This window comes from Dermacentor albipictus, chromosome 3, assembly GCF_038994185.2.
Source record: "Dermacentor albipictus isolate Rhodes 1998 colony chromosome 3, USDA_Dalb.pri_finalv2, whole genome shotgun sequence".
Lineage (NCBI taxonomy): Eukaryota > Metazoa > Arthropoda > Arachnida > Ixodida > Ixodidae > Dermacentor > Dermacentor albipictus.
This window is the reverse complement of record NC_091823.1, coordinates 153,024,825-153,043,282: the sequence shown is the minus strand read 5'-3', so window position 1 is coordinate 153,043,282 and position 18,458 is coordinate 153,024,825. Positions and strand designations below refer to the sequence as shown.

The 18,458-nt window shown below is 44.6% G+C and overlaps 2 protein-coding genes across 18 annotated transcripts in view; one reads left to right on the top strand and one right to left on the bottom strand.

Annotated features, from left to right (window-relative positions):
* The window catches only part of LOC135920016 (uncharacterized), a 52,581-nt gene that overhangs the window by 26,391 nt on the left and 7,732 nt on the right, over positions 1 to 18,458 (bottom strand). For 3 of the 17 annotated variants that reach the window (XM_070534789.1, XM_070534795.1, XM_070534790.1), the window contains exons 2-3: positions 4,738 to 4,767; positions 3,323 to 3,349 (exon numbers count right to left, since the gene is read on the bottom strand). In XM_070534789.1, coding sequence (XP_070390890.1) covers positions 3,323 to 3,349; positions 4,738 to 4,767 — 57 coding nt within the window. Of the gene's footprint in view, positions 1 to 2,068; positions 2,183 to 3,322; positions 3,364 to 3,587; positions 3,617 to 4,737; positions 4,809 to 18,458 lie in introns of all 17 variants that reach the window. The other 14 variants (XR_011512499.1, XR_011512501.1, XR_011512502.1 and 11 more) reach the window with 14 other exon arrangements.
* Positions 10,450 to 18,205, top strand: LOC139056993 (uncharacterized). The gene is made up of 5 exons (XM_070534788.1): positions 10,450 to 10,766; positions 11,024 to 11,225; positions 12,309 to 12,442; positions 14,040 to 14,104; positions 18,157 to 18,205. The coding sequence occupies exons 1-3, from the start codon at positions 10,554 to 10,556 to the stop codon at positions 12,329 to 12,331; spliced, it is 438 nt and encodes a 145-aa protein (XP_070390889.1). The 5' UTR covers positions 10,450 to 10,553; the 3' UTR covers positions 12,332 to 12,442; positions 14,040 to 14,104; positions 18,157 to 18,205.

Here is an 18,458-nt window from a genome sequence, read left to right as displayed (position 1 = left end):
GCGACCGGGGAGAGGATGGAATATGAAAGGCGGCTGGAGTGAAGTGGTGCGAGTTTGTTGGGCGTTTGGGCCTGGGCTCATGACGCCTCTACGTAACCGTCTCTGCGCAAGCAGGAAGCGTTCGTGTGAAGTTGCTGGGGTCAGGAGGCGCCTGTAGGACGGGCGCCTGCAACCAGGATCGCGGAGACCTACATCCAGAACCTGCGGCGCGTCTTCCGATGTAAGTAAAATTGGGCGCCGTTTGGATCGGACTGCTGCGCGACTTCACTATTCTCGAGCGTCTGTGAGCGTTGCTGCTATGCTTTCCCGTGTGGAATTCTCAGCGGGAGAAACAAGCAGCCGGCGAACTTTCCACTTTCAAAGTTTTCACGAGAACAACTAGGACGCTGTTATATAGACATTTTTCAGGGTGAAATTAATCCATGAATTTCGACTTAAGATTGTGGAATTTATTGCATAGTTTGTTTTCGCTTGCATTCTGTGACCCATCTTTGTAAATCGAGTTGAGGGCGATGTTTTGTGAACTTAACGCAATCGCTATGCTCTGCAATGCATGTATCTTCTACTTAAACCGGTCTGTTCAAGTTCGAGAACCACGTGCACATTGAGTGACTGACAGTTTACCCATAACAGAAAGGCACTATTGTAAAAAAAAGTAAGAGGTGATGCTGCATATCGCGCAAATGCACCACAGTATGTGACACCACTAGTGACAGTGACAGGTATTCTTTGGCTGAATGGTCTTGTGGCCTTTGTAGACGAGCTTTTCGATACCTTTGGACTGTACGACATCATAAATTATGCTCGTCTGGCGATCAGACTCCTCGTAGCCCTCGAGGATGCTTTGCGCGATGTGCGAATAAACGCATACACTAACCCCTCCTCGTTGTCGCAATTGGGGACTTGCATATTCCAATCCGAACAGGCGGCAACGTTTCCTCTGCCTAATCCAGGCGATAACTTGTTACCTAAATTGCGAGCACTTGCGCACACAATCATGTCCTCTGCACGTGTACTCGTGCTCTTCGAGACGCAGTTCCAGGGTGCCACGAGCGCGTTCGATTGCGCAATGCACAGTTTCGCACATCTCAACATGGCCGCAGGAATATTATTTGTGCGAGAGTGAGCAAACTGAGGAGAGTCGCAAAAGGTATGCGATGGTACGCACGTTGTGAACCTCAGATTAGATAGGAAGGTGTGTCACGTGACTTTACGTATTTTTCGCCAGACTCATGGGTCATTCCCAACCATACTGACATGGATATCGGAACAACGGGCTTTCAAGAAGCTTTGCCATTGTATGCGCGTCGCGCATTTGGGACCACGTGAAAAGGAGTCACGTAGCATCACGTAACTTTCGGACACCGATGGGTTTTTCCAACCATTCCAACATGAATAGCAAACCAACGGGAACCGAAGAAACTATGCGGTAGTTGTATCTCATGTCAGTGGGTGACCAGGCAAGGGATCAACAGGAAAACGGTGTTTATTGCCCGCAGCTTACGGGCTCCTGGTTACATCAAGAATCGATGGTTCACGCACATAGCAAGACATTATAAGTACTTGTGCGCACATGCACACTAACAGCAGTCTGCTTATCAGGCGCGCTATCGCCGACAACACAGTAGTACCCACGTAGCGAACCTCGGACTAGGTGGTGATGGGTATCAAGTGACCTCACAAGTTTCGCAATCCCTTGGCTGTTTTCAAAACATATTCAGATGGATATCATACGAACTGCCTTCCGAAACGCTCTGGGATGTTGCCCAAGAAAATCCCATCAGACCACGTGAGAAATGTCACGTGACCTCACAGAACTTTCTCCTGTCATTTGGCGATTCACAGACAAATACATACTAAACGCACGGCAATCAAACAACCACTGCGACTTTTACCTCGCAACACCACGGAAACACAGGTGAAAAGCGTGTCACATAATTTCATGTAACTCTGCACTCAAGGTGACGGATATCACGGCGAGAATAATTTATCTTGAACGCCATGTGGTACTGGTGGAACAAATGAATTGTTAAGGCCTGCCCATAACAGGAAGACTGTAAATACTTGCAAAATCTGGCTTCGGTAGCTGCTCTTCACATTTTAACGATGCTATTAGCCTCGCTGTTCGGGATTCTGCGCTGGTGGACGTGGCTGAGCGTGAGCAGACGATACTTGGCTTCTGCTGGAAGCATGTAGTAATCGAAATTCGAAGGCAGATTTTCGCCTAGTTGAACCTGTTTATTAAACTGCGTCAAAAGATACACACAGTAACCGTAAGAAAAAGCGCACTGATGCAAGCACTCTTCTTGTTTGGTATAGGCTATCGACCAATAGCAGCCGCGCACGAATATTTGCTATATCACGCAATAGAGCGTCAAGAAAATGGTGAGGAACCGGCTTCTGTTGAAAAGGGAGCGATTCAGAAAAAAAGTGATGTTGCGCTCCGCTTGCGAGTTTCACTCGCCGCGCGCGACTGCAAAACTCGGCTGAGATGTTCACCGCAGCATGAGCTACTCACGTGGTGTGTTTTTTCATCAAGCCCGCAGGGTGGTTCCGGGCCCCTGTTATATGTTACTGTCTCCAAATTTGTCATTTATGCGGCTCCACCCAAGGCACTACTATAAAGGTTCATCAATAAATTTTTTCGTAATTATTCCTCAGCAGTTCACGTTATTCGCGTCCATGTATGTGCACCTCGCTTTGGAACTCACCTCCAAGAACGCCACGTTGGCTGCGCTGCTTTTTTTTAATGAAAAATACCGACGGTTGAAAGGAAATACACCGTATATATGATGGAATACTACTTTGAAATGGCTTGATTGTACACTTTACCTTATGCGTGTATAGTGTTTGTAGCCATCGGAATAACAATAATAAGCTCCTATACTTTCATAAAACGTGTTTTTCGCACATTCACCAACATGTTCCCGTCGCATCAAATTTCCAGCTCACTTTCGCAGCACAAGGGCCTCGGGGGTTCTGCACATACCTAACGATATGTATATGACAGTTGACTCGGCCCAACATGTAGCCGTCAAGATTCGAAACAATTATTTCATCCACCAGGAGTATTGGATTTGGCAAGGTGGAGCTAGAGCCTCGTGAAAATAAAGTAGTACGAAATAATGATGCTTTCTGTGTGGACAAAATGTTTTTAGTGAAGAAGTCTTAAGGCACCTGTGCCCTAATGTGATTGTCTTCTTTATCTACTTTCAACTTACCTTGATTTATTCCATGTCAATTTAACTGGTACATTTTTTCTACTAAATGTAATCAATAATACTTCTTACCGCGCCTATGTTGATTAAGTTTAAATACTTACCGCTCAACGTTCTGTCATTTGCTCGCACTGTAAGAAGTGGTCTTTCCATCAGTAATGTAAACCGTGTCATTTACAAGCCAGAGCAATTCTTGAAGCAAGTTGAATTCTTAGCATGGGGGCACCAAATTGATCCGTGGTCACGAAAATGTTGCATTTTATTCGTCAACTTTAATGATTTTTCTCAGGTTCTGAAAATCATATTGAAGGAAGTCATTCAAGCTGGCTTAAGTGCTAATTAAAAATAATGCACACTGTGGATACTTACCTGGGGCCGCCATTGCTGTTATGGACTAACTGCAGGGAATAAAAGAAGTTTGAAGAAACTCGCAACCTTCTTACATAAGCGTCTCGTGCAACCAACCTTGGCCCACTATCAGTGCGGAAATTCCAGAATTATCATTTATTTGTTTCCTGTCCTTAAAGGCACACTAAAGCGAAACAATAAATCAGTTTACACTAATAAAGCATTGTTTGAGAACCCTACAGGCATTAATGTCAGAACGATAGTTTGATTATTATATGAGCAAAGGAAGGTCAAAGTATCAGTATTTGAATTTTGCGCTAAAACTTCGACCCCGGCGCGTCAGTGTGAGGTCAGCGATACCAAAGTACGTTTTCGCATTTGGGGCGCATTGGCTGAGTAAGGGTTCCCGAAAATTGCCATGTTTAATATTTGCTTCCTTTAAAACAGAATGTAGTCAATCTGTACCGCTATATACTTAGGTAGGCCCTATAAGATGCCATCAAAATTCATGGCGTCGTAGCCAACAGGTGCGGGAACGTCAAGGAGGCGTCCGCAGCCGTCTTTCGTCCTTGCGCTTTTTCTGGCTTAGCAAGAGTCTTATCGTGGTAAGAGTGCTGTTTTTGGTGTCGTAGAAAGGTAGTTTACTGATGCAGAACAAATAATTTTTCTATTTAGTGTCCCTTTAACAGAAAACAAAATTGGTCAACCAAATCCACAACGGCTTTTCCGGCAGCTCTTTTCCGGCAGCAGTTGATATCAACTTCAGAAACCACAATTATCCAGAATCAAAACAAAGAAACCAGGAAATGAGAATATCAGAAATTTTATGTATGTCTTTAATATTAGGCAGAAATAATAGTGTAAAGAAATGTCTAAGACGTAAGCATCCTATGAAAGATGCAAGCAACATGCTCTGATTTTTTCAGCGCCTTTTGCGAGAAAATATAGTTCCGTGAAATTTAGTTGCCAGCAGCAAGCGCATAACATATTTTTATACGTTTCTGAAATTGAGTTTGAGCCTTAGGGCCATCAAGGTGGCCACATGTCCACGAACATAGGACAAAGTTATAAAAGGAGGGCAGTACTTTTGCGAAATTGCGATGCTTTCAGATGAGCGTTTATAGAAATACCATAGTGAAACTGAGAACATTTGAGAAAGGAAAACGCTTACCCCTTCTTGCTGCGTACTTGTTGGAGCCCCCTGAGCTTGCAGTATTTAACAGATGTTATGATCAGTGGCTGCTGAAAGCGAAAGTGTGTCAGTTCTCTCTGACGCACTACGCTCAAAGTTTGCAGAGCACGTTATCACTTCCGGTATTTGAATAGGCTAAACATGCGTGCATATGTCAACTTCAGCTTCAACATTATTATCTATTCTAGTACACACTAGAAACGTCCTCCTGGGCTAAAAGCTGTCAAAGGCAGCTTGACTGCACCCAACAGACGTTGTACATGGCAGGGCGATAAAAGAGAGTACTTTAAAAAATCAAACATATAACATCAAACACCAAACAAAAACAACTGTAATATTTTCAAATATAAGCCTATTGACAAGATGATTATCTTGCAATACAGAAACAAACAACATTCAAGGTTATTGGATAAGATTAAGAAAACGAATGATCAAAGGGCACCACATAATTAGAATCATTACACATAACATATATATGTTTACACGTGAACAAAACACATCTTCAATTTCCTGCGAAACAAATGAGAAGTGTCACTGTAATTATTAAGGATTTTTGGTAAATTGTGTTTAATAGATTGTAATTTGTATTCAGTGCGAAAACGTGCTACATACCAAGGATCATGAGCAAAACATGAACAAGGTGAATGCAGGAGCCAACGTTTCGACAAGTGGACTTGTCTTTTTCAAGGCCTTCAAATCATGAGCAAAACGTGAACAAGGTGAATGCAGGAGTCAACGTTTCGACAAGTGGACTTGTCTTCTTCAAGGCCTTGAAGGCTTTGAAGAAGACAAGTGCACTTGTTGAAACGTTGGCTCCTGCATTCACCTTGTTCACGTTTTGCTCATCGTCTTGAATTTCCATCCCCCGCATTCCCCGTCTTTTCTCTGGATTTATACCAAGGATCAGTATTTCTTAGATGTACTGGTATTTTATGGCGCTGCAAGGCCGCTATCGATGTAGGCAAATTCCTGAATTCTTCTTTTGCAAAATAAAACGCACGTAAAACGCGATATTCGTAATAGCGTTCTACCCATACAATTTTTCGATAGGGGATTCGTACTGAGTCGTCGATAGGGGATAGGGATTGGTAGGAGTAGTCCATAGGGGATTGGTGCTGGCAATGTGCCGGAGGAGTGCCTTGTGTAATGTAATTATTTTATTCATGTTTGTTAATGTTGTGGTCCCCGATATTAAACTACAATAAATAAATTGGGAGGTAAAAATGCATGATATATTTGCAACTTGGCTTTTACCGGCATGAGAGCTCTACAGCAAGCCAGCACCCCAGCCACCGCGGAAAATTCACTGTGAAGTTGATTAAAATGAGCATCCCAATTTAGATGACAGGAAAAAGTTATACTTAGTACTAAAGAGGTTTTTCTGAAAAACAGCTGTTGCTCTTTGACTTGCTCCGGCTAATCCCGCAAAATGACATAACAAGACATTTAACGCCTTCTATTCGAATGTGTGCTGGGCACATTGCTTCTATTACGGCGTTCTGTTATTCCTCACCGCATGGCAATTTTACAGTAGTACGAGGGGAAGTCAATAAGTAAAGGGACTTTTGAGAAAAGGTACATTCATTCGAATGATATAATACTGAAACGTAGATTACTTTTCTACATAACCTCCCTGCACTCCAACGACCTTTGTCCAACGTTTCACAAGTTTTTTGATTTCATCGAAAGAAACGTTCTTTGGTTGCCGCTGCAACCAATTTTGAACCGCATCAATGACTTCTGCATCGGTTGCAAATCTTCTTGCCCTGAGCACTTCCTTCAGTTGCCTAAAAAATCAAACTCCCTTGGAGCCAGATCTGGAGTCCATGGCGGGTGTGCCAGTAATTTGAATCCCAACTCATTTATTGTATCGGCTGTCCGTTCGAGAGAATGTGGCCGACCGTTATGGATTACACTTTTTCGAAGTTTTTCCCAGCGTTTGGATCTAATTGCTGTTTTAAGTTTAGTTCGCAATACATCACAATGGCTCTCACTGTTCATAGTTCCGCCTCTTTAGGTGAAATGAACGGCTACCACTTCTTCGATGTTGGAGAATAGTGTTAGCATAATCTTCCAGCTGATGGTAGAAGTTTAAATTCCCTAATTTCTGGCGACTATCAGTCTTTCAAAGCCATCCTCACAGCTTTACTTTCCGATTCTGATGATGCACGCAAGTTTCATCTACAGTAACAATTTGCTGTAAAAATCCATCTCCCTAGTGCCTATAACAGGCCAGATGTTTACGAGAAATGACCATCCTTTGTGCTTTATGCTGGGCTGAAAATTCTTCCGGGATCCCCCCCCCCCCTCGCACTCACTTTCCGTAAATTTAGCCTGTCGTATAAGATGGACTACGCTGAACCATGCCTGATATGTAATGTATTTGCGATTTTGCCCACTGTGATTCTTCTGTTTTCCATCACTTTCACCTCAAGGACCTTCCAATTATACTCAGTCGTTGACGTCGATGGCCTTCCCGATCTTTCCTCGTCACATAAAGAAGTTCTTCCCTGTTTCAAATGCTCTACCAATTCCTAGATCTTGCTTCGCGATAAACAATTGTCGCCATACTGCGCTTGCATTCGGCAAATAATTTACGCATGTTTAACACCTTCCGCACACAGAAAGCGAATCACTGCCCTCATTTCCTCCTTGGTTGATATTGACAATGGAGTTGCCATGTTCAACGGTCTGCTACACTCTAACGACTATTACGGAAATAACAGTAACACAATCCATAGAAGATGAGCACAAGCAGAAATTGGTATAAGCGGGAGCCAACGTTTCCAGAACTGTACTTATTGATGAAGTAGTTCTGCGGAAACCCGCAAGGTGGAGAGGAGTAATTGATAAAGGGATATCGGAGACATCCACCCGTTCGCAGCAATTGCTACAAAGGAAACCCATACGGGTTCCTCGAAAGAAAATCCTCAGATTTGAAGAAAAATTCGTCCTGGTCCGGTACCCGAACCCGGGACCACCGCTTTTCCAGGGCAGCCACTCTACCATCTGAGCTAACCAGGCGGCTAGCAGATGGCAGGGCGAAGTCGAATTTGTCGACAACACACGAAGCAAAGGTAAGTGTTTGACGGAGTAGTTCTGCGGAAACCCGCAAGGTGGAGACTAAAATCGCAATATAGAACCTGGAAACCTGTGCATATCAACTGATTGGGCACGCCAAAACCGGTAATGTCCCGAACAATAGACGGAGACCTTAAGATCCGTCTCCAGAGTTCAGCATCCGTATTTATAAAAAAAAAACGGCAACGTAATTTGCACGAACCTGCTATGGTGGCTTAGCGGCTATGGTTAAATGAGAAGATCGCAGCAGGAAACCCTGGCCGTGGCGGACAAAAGCGTGGCAGTTTGGGCGAGTTGGTACGTCATGACTGTTTTAGGCTTGTAGCGCAGCTCGGAAGAGCAAAAAAGGAAGGAGGTAGGGGTAATAAAGGAAACGGAAAACAGAGTGAGCCCTAACTTCCAACTGACAGTTTATTTCGTGACACAAGACTACTTATACACTCGGCAACCATATGACATCAGGAGATAACAAAGAAATGAAGCAACAAAACCGATAGTAACTAAGTGGTAACATATTCAGACAGCCTGTGGCTGCAGTCGGAGATACGCCAATTCATTGTTAGATAATGATAATGAAGGTGAGCTTACACATGCATGGCCCAGACCAATGATAGCTTTTGCTTCGATGATTTCTCTTGTGAGCTGATTACGACTGCGACCAAGAATGACGCACTCCTCTAAGACAGATTCGCAGCCACACGTTTTGCAGTGCTGCGCAAGAAACCCCCCAGCTGTGATACCATTCTTGGCATTGTAACTATGTTCGCGCAGCCTGTCATTCAGGCATCGGCCAGTTTGACCAACGTAACGTTTTCTGCACTTGAGTGGAAAGCAATAAACGGCACAATGTGTGCAATTGACAAACTTATTTTTGTGCTTCTTGTCACAGGAAAGAGGAGCTACCTTATTGGGATTAGTGAGTTTGCAAATCCTCATTAGCTTGTTAGTGGCAGAAAACACTACACGAACATTCGCTCGCTGGGCGGTTTTCTTAAGATTGTGTGAGACGGTGTGAATATAAGGGATGACGCTTGTCCTACCCCTAGTAGTTACAGGGTTATCTGCGAGCTGGTTGTCTTTTCTGCGCTCTCTTAGAATTCGTTCTGCTATTGACACTTGTAGGGACACGCGATAACCAGCCTGCGAAAGCCGATCGCACTGAGAGGCAAAGCTAGACGAAACAGTATGGTGGCACGACTTTTTCAAAGCATTATTAAGGCAAAGGTTAGCAATGCCTGTCTTGATCAACTTGGAATGGGCAGAATGAAACGGAAGAAGTGGTTTGTTAGCACGAGGTTCATAGGACCAACACGTATGAATATCCGAACAAGCTAAGCGCAAATCCAAAAACCGGATCTCATGATCCTGTGGGAGCTCGTAGGTAACGTCAAGGGGCGCAAGGCATTCTTGGACTATTGGCACTACCGAGGCAACATCAGTCTCAAGGTCAGCCGGCTGACCTTGAGACTGAGGTTGCCTCGGTAGTGACTTCAGCCTTCTTTGCCATTCCCGATGCTGCATAGCTGTCATAAGCCGCACTGAATTACGACGCAATGAAGCAACAAACGGTTATTGGACGTCCCTAGGAGGAGGCTATTGGTAGTGATTAAGTAAACGTACAACGTAACTACACATCATCTATACACTCCAGAAAGCTAGTAGGACCACCTTTATTTACAACGCAGAAACCTATGTCTGCGGTTTATAATGGATTTGTGCGCTTTACAACTAGGAACAGTTCCGCAGAGAGCGTTTGTTCTGAAAAGTAAACTGAATAATTGTTAATTTTATTTTATAACTAGGAGATACCGGAAAGTTCATATAAATATGCGTGCATATGCTCAATTTATACCGATAGCCCAGCATTTAACGCGTCCAGTGTGAACTGGGCACGTGATACCGCGTGTGAAGGCGAGCAAGCAGTTGGCACTTCTTTATGGCCGACATCCTTTTGTTTCTTATTGCCCTTTCGGCCCCACACATAAATTTGCAATATTTTATTGCGCAGTTTATCTAAACATAATTTCTCAAAGGCTTTGTAGGTTTGTCCATGCAGTTTTTTTTCTATCTGGGTTTTTAAAGCCTCTCGTAATACGAGCGCCGATGGCAGCCAAGTAAAGCTTCCGTTTATCGAAACTAGGCTTCCTACTTTCAGACGTTTTTAAACGAGCCAGCATCAGATTACGCCAAATTCTTCTTGAAGAACGAATGTCTGATAACTGCGTTCCATATGTTCTATCACTTAGGTTTCTCGAAGGCATTGCTACACTTTGTCAGCAAACAAACAAAACAAAGAGAAGGCATTTCTTTTATGGTACGCCCACACTAGCGACAAAAACGCGCGCGACACACCGCACGCGGCAAGCGCCCGGGCGGCAGACGCGTGCGGGCAAGTCCAGAGTCGCGTTTTGCAGCACGCGGCAGCGGCCCGTGGAGTCCCACGTTGTCTCGTTCCATTCTATGGAGAACCAGCTCTCGACAGATGGCGCTCCAAAAATAACGGGATAGCGCCGTCTGTAGTGACGGAAATGCATTTTTCAGTAACACACACTGTGCGAGCAATGCTGTCATATCCGCTGCCCCCCGCGGCGACGTGAGTGTTGTGGGCCTCACCGCGAGCACGTTTTTGTCGCTTGTTTCTGTTGTTGTGTCGTGGTGCGTTCCAACATTTTCACAGGTTTCAAAAACTGCGACGCCACCTCCGCGGCTGCAGCATGGCACCCGTAGTGCTGCGCTACGGTTTTAGAAAAGTGGCCGGGATCGACGAATATTTCCGTGCTAGTGCGCTTGAGAAGGGCCGAAAGTTGTGCGCTGCGAAGTACGCTTACGACGTCGAGGAGACCCTGGAACGCTTTGATGGCGATTCACAAGTGGTGGCGAAATGCCACTCGCAAGTGCGTCAAGCTACGTACGACGTCAACATTCAGGTAAGCGCGCATATTCGTTAAGCTTTTTCTTATTTCACCATGACCGCGAAGATTGGTGTCTTGCGTACTTTGACCAGCGTTTACGGACTTCATATGCTTATTAATTTTAGGTTTTACGCGGCGTAGCGAAGCCTCACAAACTAAACAATTTCGAGCGCTGCTTATCTCGTGTATGCCTAACGCAAATTTCGCTACGTCTGTGCGCGGTAAGAATCACGTTTTCAGTTGTTTGACTAAATATATTTTTGCGTTGGCAGCTGTCATCGCAGCGGCGAATACTGGGTGCGCAGTGCACGTGCAAGGCCGGCCTTGGTGGCGGTTGCAAACATGTAGCTGCTGTCGTCCTGTTCGTCAACGAGGCCGACGCGCCGTCTTCGACTGATCGCCCTCAAGGGTGGGGTCGGCCGTCCTCTAAGCCGGACACTTCTCGAAGGGAGTCCATCGAAGAGCTTTTTGGAGGTACACTGTACATTTTGTCTTGCAAAAATGTGGCGTGGAGAACTACTGGTTCTCGGTACAGCGGAAATTGAAAGCCTTTTCGAAACACGATGTCATTTTCTTATTTACATGCCTGTTTGACAAGTCGACATTAACGTGGTCAAAGTGGTGTCTAGCTGGTTTTGGGCATGCTGATGTTAAGCATATGTGGAAGGAAGCTATGTGCATGTGGAAGCTTGTGTATGTGTGTGGGTATGCAGGAAGGGGGGGGGGGGGGTCAGCAGCACTAAGCTGCTGGTCCTGTCGCTTGCGTAGGGACGCCACTGCATTGACAATGCAACAGTGCCATATCTAATTAGCCTGCATTTTCTGAGCATGGAGTCGGTATGTGTGTATGCCTAGCACAAGTTTGGCTATGTCTGTACTCAATCGCAATCATGTTTTATATTGTTGCACTAAATACTGATCATACTTTTGCATCTGCAGCTGTCGCCACTGCAATTTCTGTGCTTTTAGTTTATTAAACATGTAGTTCACAGCTGTTATCTCTTGCAGAGTACAAGCCCCTGTATGTTGGTGGCAAGTGCCCAAAGGAAGAACCGCCATCCTATGTTCTGCACCATTTCCCCGACATAAACTGTGTAATGAATTCAGCTTTGTTAAGTGAGGAGCAAGGGCGAATTGAACGAGACGTGCAAGACGTCCTAGAAGACCTTATTTCAAAGGCAGCACTCCATGCTGACGTATTATCTGTAGAAGAGGTGCTGATCTGGGAGTGTAGTCTACCTCACTATACAGCAGGACAGTGTGCCTCACTCACTGCAATTGAGCAGCAATTTATTGCCACAAAAGTGGCATGTACAGGCTCCCAGGCAACCGTGACAGCAGCTGAAACTATAATGCAGGGAAAATGCCCCCGGTTTGTAACAAAGCACTGCACATTTCTGAAATTTCGCATGTTTTCCTTTTCTTACCTTTTCTGCTGCATGAGAGCATGTAGTGCACTATACTCTTTCTTGGTGCATGCATGGATGCATGCTTTCAGAATGTGCTCTACGTTTTATTACTGGCCATGAAATTTAACTGATCCTTTTTGTGTTGCAGTTGGCACAAAGAAAGGTCGGTAAGGATATCAAGCTCCATCGCACACCGCATCCTGACTAGGCAAAAGGCCTTCGAGTCCCTGGCCGAGCAGCTGCAGAACTCCAAAACACCACTTGTTCCTGCGCTGATGTATGGTAGGCACCCAATTTTTTTTTATAAATGACTTGATGGACTTGACATGTAATAGAAATTAATAAATTTTGGTTTAAAGCAGCAGCCCTGAGCCAGTGATGGCACTAAGCACTGTAATCCACTGTAATATACCGCTTTACATCACTTAGGAACACCTCAATCATGCAACTGAACAAATGTTTACATATGCACTACTAAAGATTGGTCTTTGCTTGAATACTACTGCAGCGTGGATCAGGTTATCAGTGACAGTAAAATTTGTAGCTCTGTATTCCGTTAAGTGCATGAGTGAGGAACAGTTCCTCTAGAAATGCACATTTTAACAAGGGAACATACAGCAAGGATTATGACAGCCGTAGATTCTTGTGCAGGCATTTGAACTTGAATGCCATGTGCATATACATACACCCTGTGAGCCTGTAAGCATCTAGGCAACCAACATATTGGTGTCTGTTGTATTCACACAGGGAGACGTAGGCTTCAAGAAATTGTTTTATTTTCCGTGGTGCATACTGGCAGCATGAAAGCAACAATTGATGATAGTGCAGTACACAAACAGCAATATATATACACCAAGATACAGTCATACATAGAACATCATGGCGACATTCATTAGCCAGGTCATTGTCCTGAATACCAGCTAAGGAGGCATGCAATGTCACATTTCTCTGCTGGTGGGGCCGATTTGCCAGTGCACCACAAGGCATATGGCTGCTGTAGTGAATTAAAAGAAATGTTCATTACTCGGTGAGCTAAGGAAAAGAAGCAACTAGAGGTTGAAGTGGCAGCAATGCTTGGGTTGGGGCTTGGATGTCCGTGTTAGCATGCCATCGTTTCACTGACAGAAAAATAAAGTCTTGAGAAGCAGATATGGCCCTTGGGCATGCGCAATACACAGTTTTTGCTAATTATTTTTCTTGTATATCTGACGCTGGCTTTGCATGTAATGTTTGATTACCATGTTCGCAAGAGTGATTATGGCTGGCCTTGTGCGTGCACTGTACTCCACTGGGTTTTCATCAAATGTTGAGTTGTAAGCCAATGCTTGTGTATCATGTAGTATTCCTTCAGTCCTGTCTGTATAATTGTATTTCACCTGGAATGAAAAGTAGCTGTGGTGTACTGGTAGGGCACTTGTTTCAGAGTTTTGCCAGTGTGTAGATGTGCTCAGTAGACGACAAAAGAAAGAATGAGATGCGCACAGCTGGCGTGTTACCCGTGTCTCGTCATCTCTTCTGTAATGTCTGGTAAGCACATGAACATGCACGATTGCAATTCTCAACTCGCCCAAGTAGCTGTGTTGACCTGCTTGGCAGTCATGAGGTTCTTTGTTCGAGGCAACGAAAATTCATGAACCTTTTCTTCCTTTTCACTTCTGACACTTCCAAGTTTGATGTTACCAGGGGCCATGATTTAAAAGGGATACACTCATAACTGCTTAGCACACTAAAAATGTTCAACACTGCTACTGACAAGTGATTTATGGAAGGATTTCAGAGCAAAATTCATGATATCATTAATGAGCATGAGGCTCTCTAAGTATTGCTACATTGAACTCGTGCACATAGCATCTGCATTTTTTTTTCTACTTTTCTGAAGGTACTGCTATGGAACCAACAGCAAGGGCAACATTCGAGAAAAAAATTGGTGCCAAAGTAACCCAGGTTTGTAACTACGTTCATCATCATCATCAGCCTACTTTATGTCCACAGCAGGCCGAAAGCCTCTCCCTGCGATCTCCAATTACCTCTGTCCTGTGCCAACAGATTCCAACTAGCACCCGCAAATTTCCAAATTTCGTCGCACCACCTAGTCTTCTGCCGTCCTCTACTGCGCTTCCCTTCTCTTGGGACCTATTCTGTCACCCTAATGGTCCAACGGTTATCTAATCTGCGCATTACATCACCTGCCCAGCGCCATTTTTTTCTCTTAATGTCTATTAGAATATTGTTTATACCTATTTCCTCTCTGATCTAAACCAATCTCTTTCTGTCTCTTAAAGTTATGCCTAGCATTCTTCATTGCATCGCTCTTTGCGCGGTGCTTAACTTGTTCTCAATCTTCTTTGTCAGTCTCCATGTCTCTGCCCCATATGTCAGCACCGGTAAAATGTGCTGATTGTATACTTTTCTTTTCAGTGATAACAGTAAGCTCCCAGTCAGGAGCTCATGATGTCTGCTGTATGCGATCCAACCCATTTTTATTCTGTGTATTTCCTTCTCATGGTTAGGGTTCCCTGTCAGGAGCTCATGATGTCTGCTGTATGCGATCCAACCCATTTTTATTCTGTGTATTTCCTTCTCATGGTTAGGGTTCCCTGTGATTAGTTGACCTAGGTAAACGTACTCCTTCACAGACTGTAGAGGCTGACTGGCGAACCTGAACTCTTGTTCCCTTGCTCGGCTGCGTATCTACAATTGCTCGTAGGTATAGCGGGGCGTGGCACTTGCGCAGATGACGGATGTTTGCGCGCATGTGCGAGTAAGAGCGGTTGCAAGAGAGGAAATGTGGGGACTTTTGCTCCTTGAAATGCGACTCTGCCTAGGCACTGCGGGGGAGTTTCTTAGCGCGTGTTCTATGTTTGTCCCTAGGCATGCCGGCAGAAGCTGTGGGGTGTGGTAGTGCTGAACTTAGTGTGCAAATTGGTGGCTGGATGTAATTATTTATTCAATCGTCTTTTGTACTAATTGAAACAACGTGCCATTATTTCGCATTATTGGCTGCACCTCCAGGACACCAAAGCGGCAACGAGGACATCAAAGCTGGAACCCAGACTGGTCTGTGGGTTGGGGCTCGCCGAGTTATCCATGGGCCACCCTGCTTCCAGCTTTGATCCCCCCGCTACCCCTTGGGTGCCCTGGAGACCTGCGCCTCCTGCTTTATTGTAACCTCAGGTGCTCTCCTGAGGCCTCCGTTTGCCAGTTACATGTGCCCTCCTGGAGCAGTGCTTGTAAAAAATGCAATCTATCGTCCCGACGAAAAACACCATGACTTATACAACACCAGTCAGAACCTTTCCCCTTCAGACACAGCGATCACCAAATGGGGCGTCCGTGTCCACTGCCTCACCGTGCCAGCAGCCAGCAGCGGAGCGTAAACAAACTGGACCGCACTTCTTAATGCCGGCATGCCTAGGGGACAAACGCATACAACACACGCTAAGAAACCTCCTCCGTAGTGCCTAGGCAGACTCACATATTCAAGAAGCAAAGGCCCCCAGATTTTCTCTCGCACCTGCTCATACTCGCGCCTGCGCAGAAACGTCCAGCATCACTGCAACCACTAGCAATTGTAATAACGCTGTCCAGCTATTCATCATTATCGTTGTCTTCTACGTATTAACGTTAAACCCCACTCTTACTCTCTCTTTTACGGTCCTTCCAGTTTTCTGGGCCCTTTGCAGTCGATAGACACTTCATATTGAGAGCCGCCATTTTTCCAAGCATTATGTCTCCTCCATCTTTGATTAAATAGACTGTTATTTCATCTCCTGCCACTTTTCCCCATTTCATGTCTTGCAAGGCCCTTCTGACCTCATCTCTAGATATAGGAGGAGTTTCTGTATACTGTTCAGTATTGTTTCGAATAGAGTACTCCCGAGGCTTTTGGGTACTGTACAGGTCAGTACAGAATTCTTATGCTGCTATTATTATACCTTCAAGATTGCTGGTATTACCCTGCTTATCTTTCAGTGCATACATCTTGGTCTGTGCTATGCCAAGTTTCTTTGTCACTGATTTCAGGCTGCGTCCATTTTTTACGGCTTCTTCACTCTTTCTCACGTTACAATTTCAAATATCACTTATTTTCGTTTTGTTGATCAGTTTTGACAGTTCCACGAATTCTATCTGATCTTTTGAGTTGGACACTTTCATTCTTTGTCGTTTCTTTATTCGGTCCTTCGTTACTTGGGAGAACTTGCCTATTGGTTACCTTGGTGCCTTGCCTCCCACTACAATTCCTGCCTCTGACGCCAGCTTCGTTACGGTTTCATTCATTGCCTCTATGTCATCATCATCATCTCTGTTCTAAGGCAGCATATTTGTTTGCAAGTACCAGCCTAAATTTGTCTGCTTTTACCCTTCCTGCCTCTAAGTTGACCTGTTTTTTTCTTGAGCGATTGTACTCTTTTTCTGTTCAAACTGAGGTGAATCCTAGCCCTCACTAACCTATGATTATTGCACTTTACCCTACCTATCACATCTACATTCTGCAGTATGCTGGGATCGGCAGAAAGTATGAAATCCATTTCATTTCTTGTTTCACCATTAGGGCTTTTCCAGGTCCACTTTATGTTGCTACGTTTCCTGAAAAAGGTGTTCATTATTCTCAGCTTATTGCTTTCGGCGAAGTCTACCAGCATCTCTCCTCTAGCGTTTCTAGAATCGACGCCGTAGTCGCCAATTGCCTGCTCACCTGCCTGCTTTTCCCCCAGTTTTGCATTCAAGTCACCCATTACTACTGTATACCGAATCTGCACTTTTCTCATCGCTAATTCTACATCTTCATAAAACTGATCTACTTCCTCATCGTCGTCGCTGGATGCTGGAGTGTAGGCTTGTGCTGCCTTTAATCTATACCTCTACTGCTACGACTACTGCTACCCTCTTCATTAAAACTTCTTTCTGTATGAGTTGGTGCATACTTGACGTAAAAATTGTAACAGCGCCAATGCATGCATCCACTAAGTAACAAGCGCTTGTGTCTCGTCCTTTGTGGATGCATGTGTTGGCACTGTTACAATTTTTATGTCAAGTGTGCTACCCTCTCGTTAATGCTGTAGAATTCGTCAGTGTTGCCCGCTATGTCCTTGTGGATTAGGAATCCTACCCCGTATTGCTTCTTATCAGGGAGACCTTTATAGCAGAGGACATGGCCGGTATTTAGCAATGTATAAGCCTCAACAGTTCTTCTAATTTTGCTAAGGCCAATAATATCCCAAATAACGTCTTGATAGTTCCTCAAAGAGTTTTGCTAAGCTAGCCTCACTCGACAGAGTTCGGCTGTTAAAGGTTGACAGAGTCAGTTTCCATTGGCGGCCTGTTCGTACCCAGAGATTCTTAGCACCCTCTGCTGCAATACAGGTCTGACCGCCTCCTTGGTCAGTAGCTCCGCAGCTGTTGGGGACTGAGGTCTATCAATTGTAGATATCATCAGGGAGGTTGTGGCCGAATACTGCACCAGGGAGGCCAATTGCTGTTCTGGTGGTAACTACGTTGTCACATAATGCATTTTAATATTGTACAACTAACTAATCTATCAGTTTACTAATACAGACATCAAGTTGTTTTTTGTAGTGCTTTTATAGGAACTGCTAAGCGAGTTCATAATGGATAAGGGCAAGTTTGAATTTCATCCACAAGAGCACGTTACTCAGCAAGCTGAAAGAATATACACTGCAAGAGTGGGTAATTAGTAGAGCTTGGCAGTGTTGCCCTTGTCTCTCTATCCCCCTCTCCACTATGCATTACTGGAATAAAAGTAAAACCGATCATTTTTCCCCTTAGCACATTTATAGATCAGCGTAATGCATTTTCATCGAAGTGCTTGTACACTGAGGCTGGCTCACACATACTGAAACTGTCACAGCCACTGCTGCACACACGGTGGTTGCTACTGATATTTGAAAGCATGACTGTTGGACAAAACATATTGAATATGGTGTTCGTGCATGTTGTACACATTATTTGCTAACTTTACAAAACATGCTTTGCAGGTTGGCGTTGTGATTCACCCCTGTCAGCCATGGCTTTGTGCATGTCCCGATGGCCTTTTCCAAACAACCAGTGGTGTCGTTTTGCTTGAAATCAAGTGCCCCTACAGTCGTAAAGATGACATAATCATAGATCATGCTCTGTGCGAAAGCTACGTTAGCTATGTGACATATCATGATGGAATGCTTCAGTTGCCTCGCAGCCACCCATATTATTCACAGGTTCAGGTTGCCATGTATGTCACTAACACTACAGAATGTTTCTTTTTTGTTTATACAAGCAGGCAAGATATTACTATAGTTGT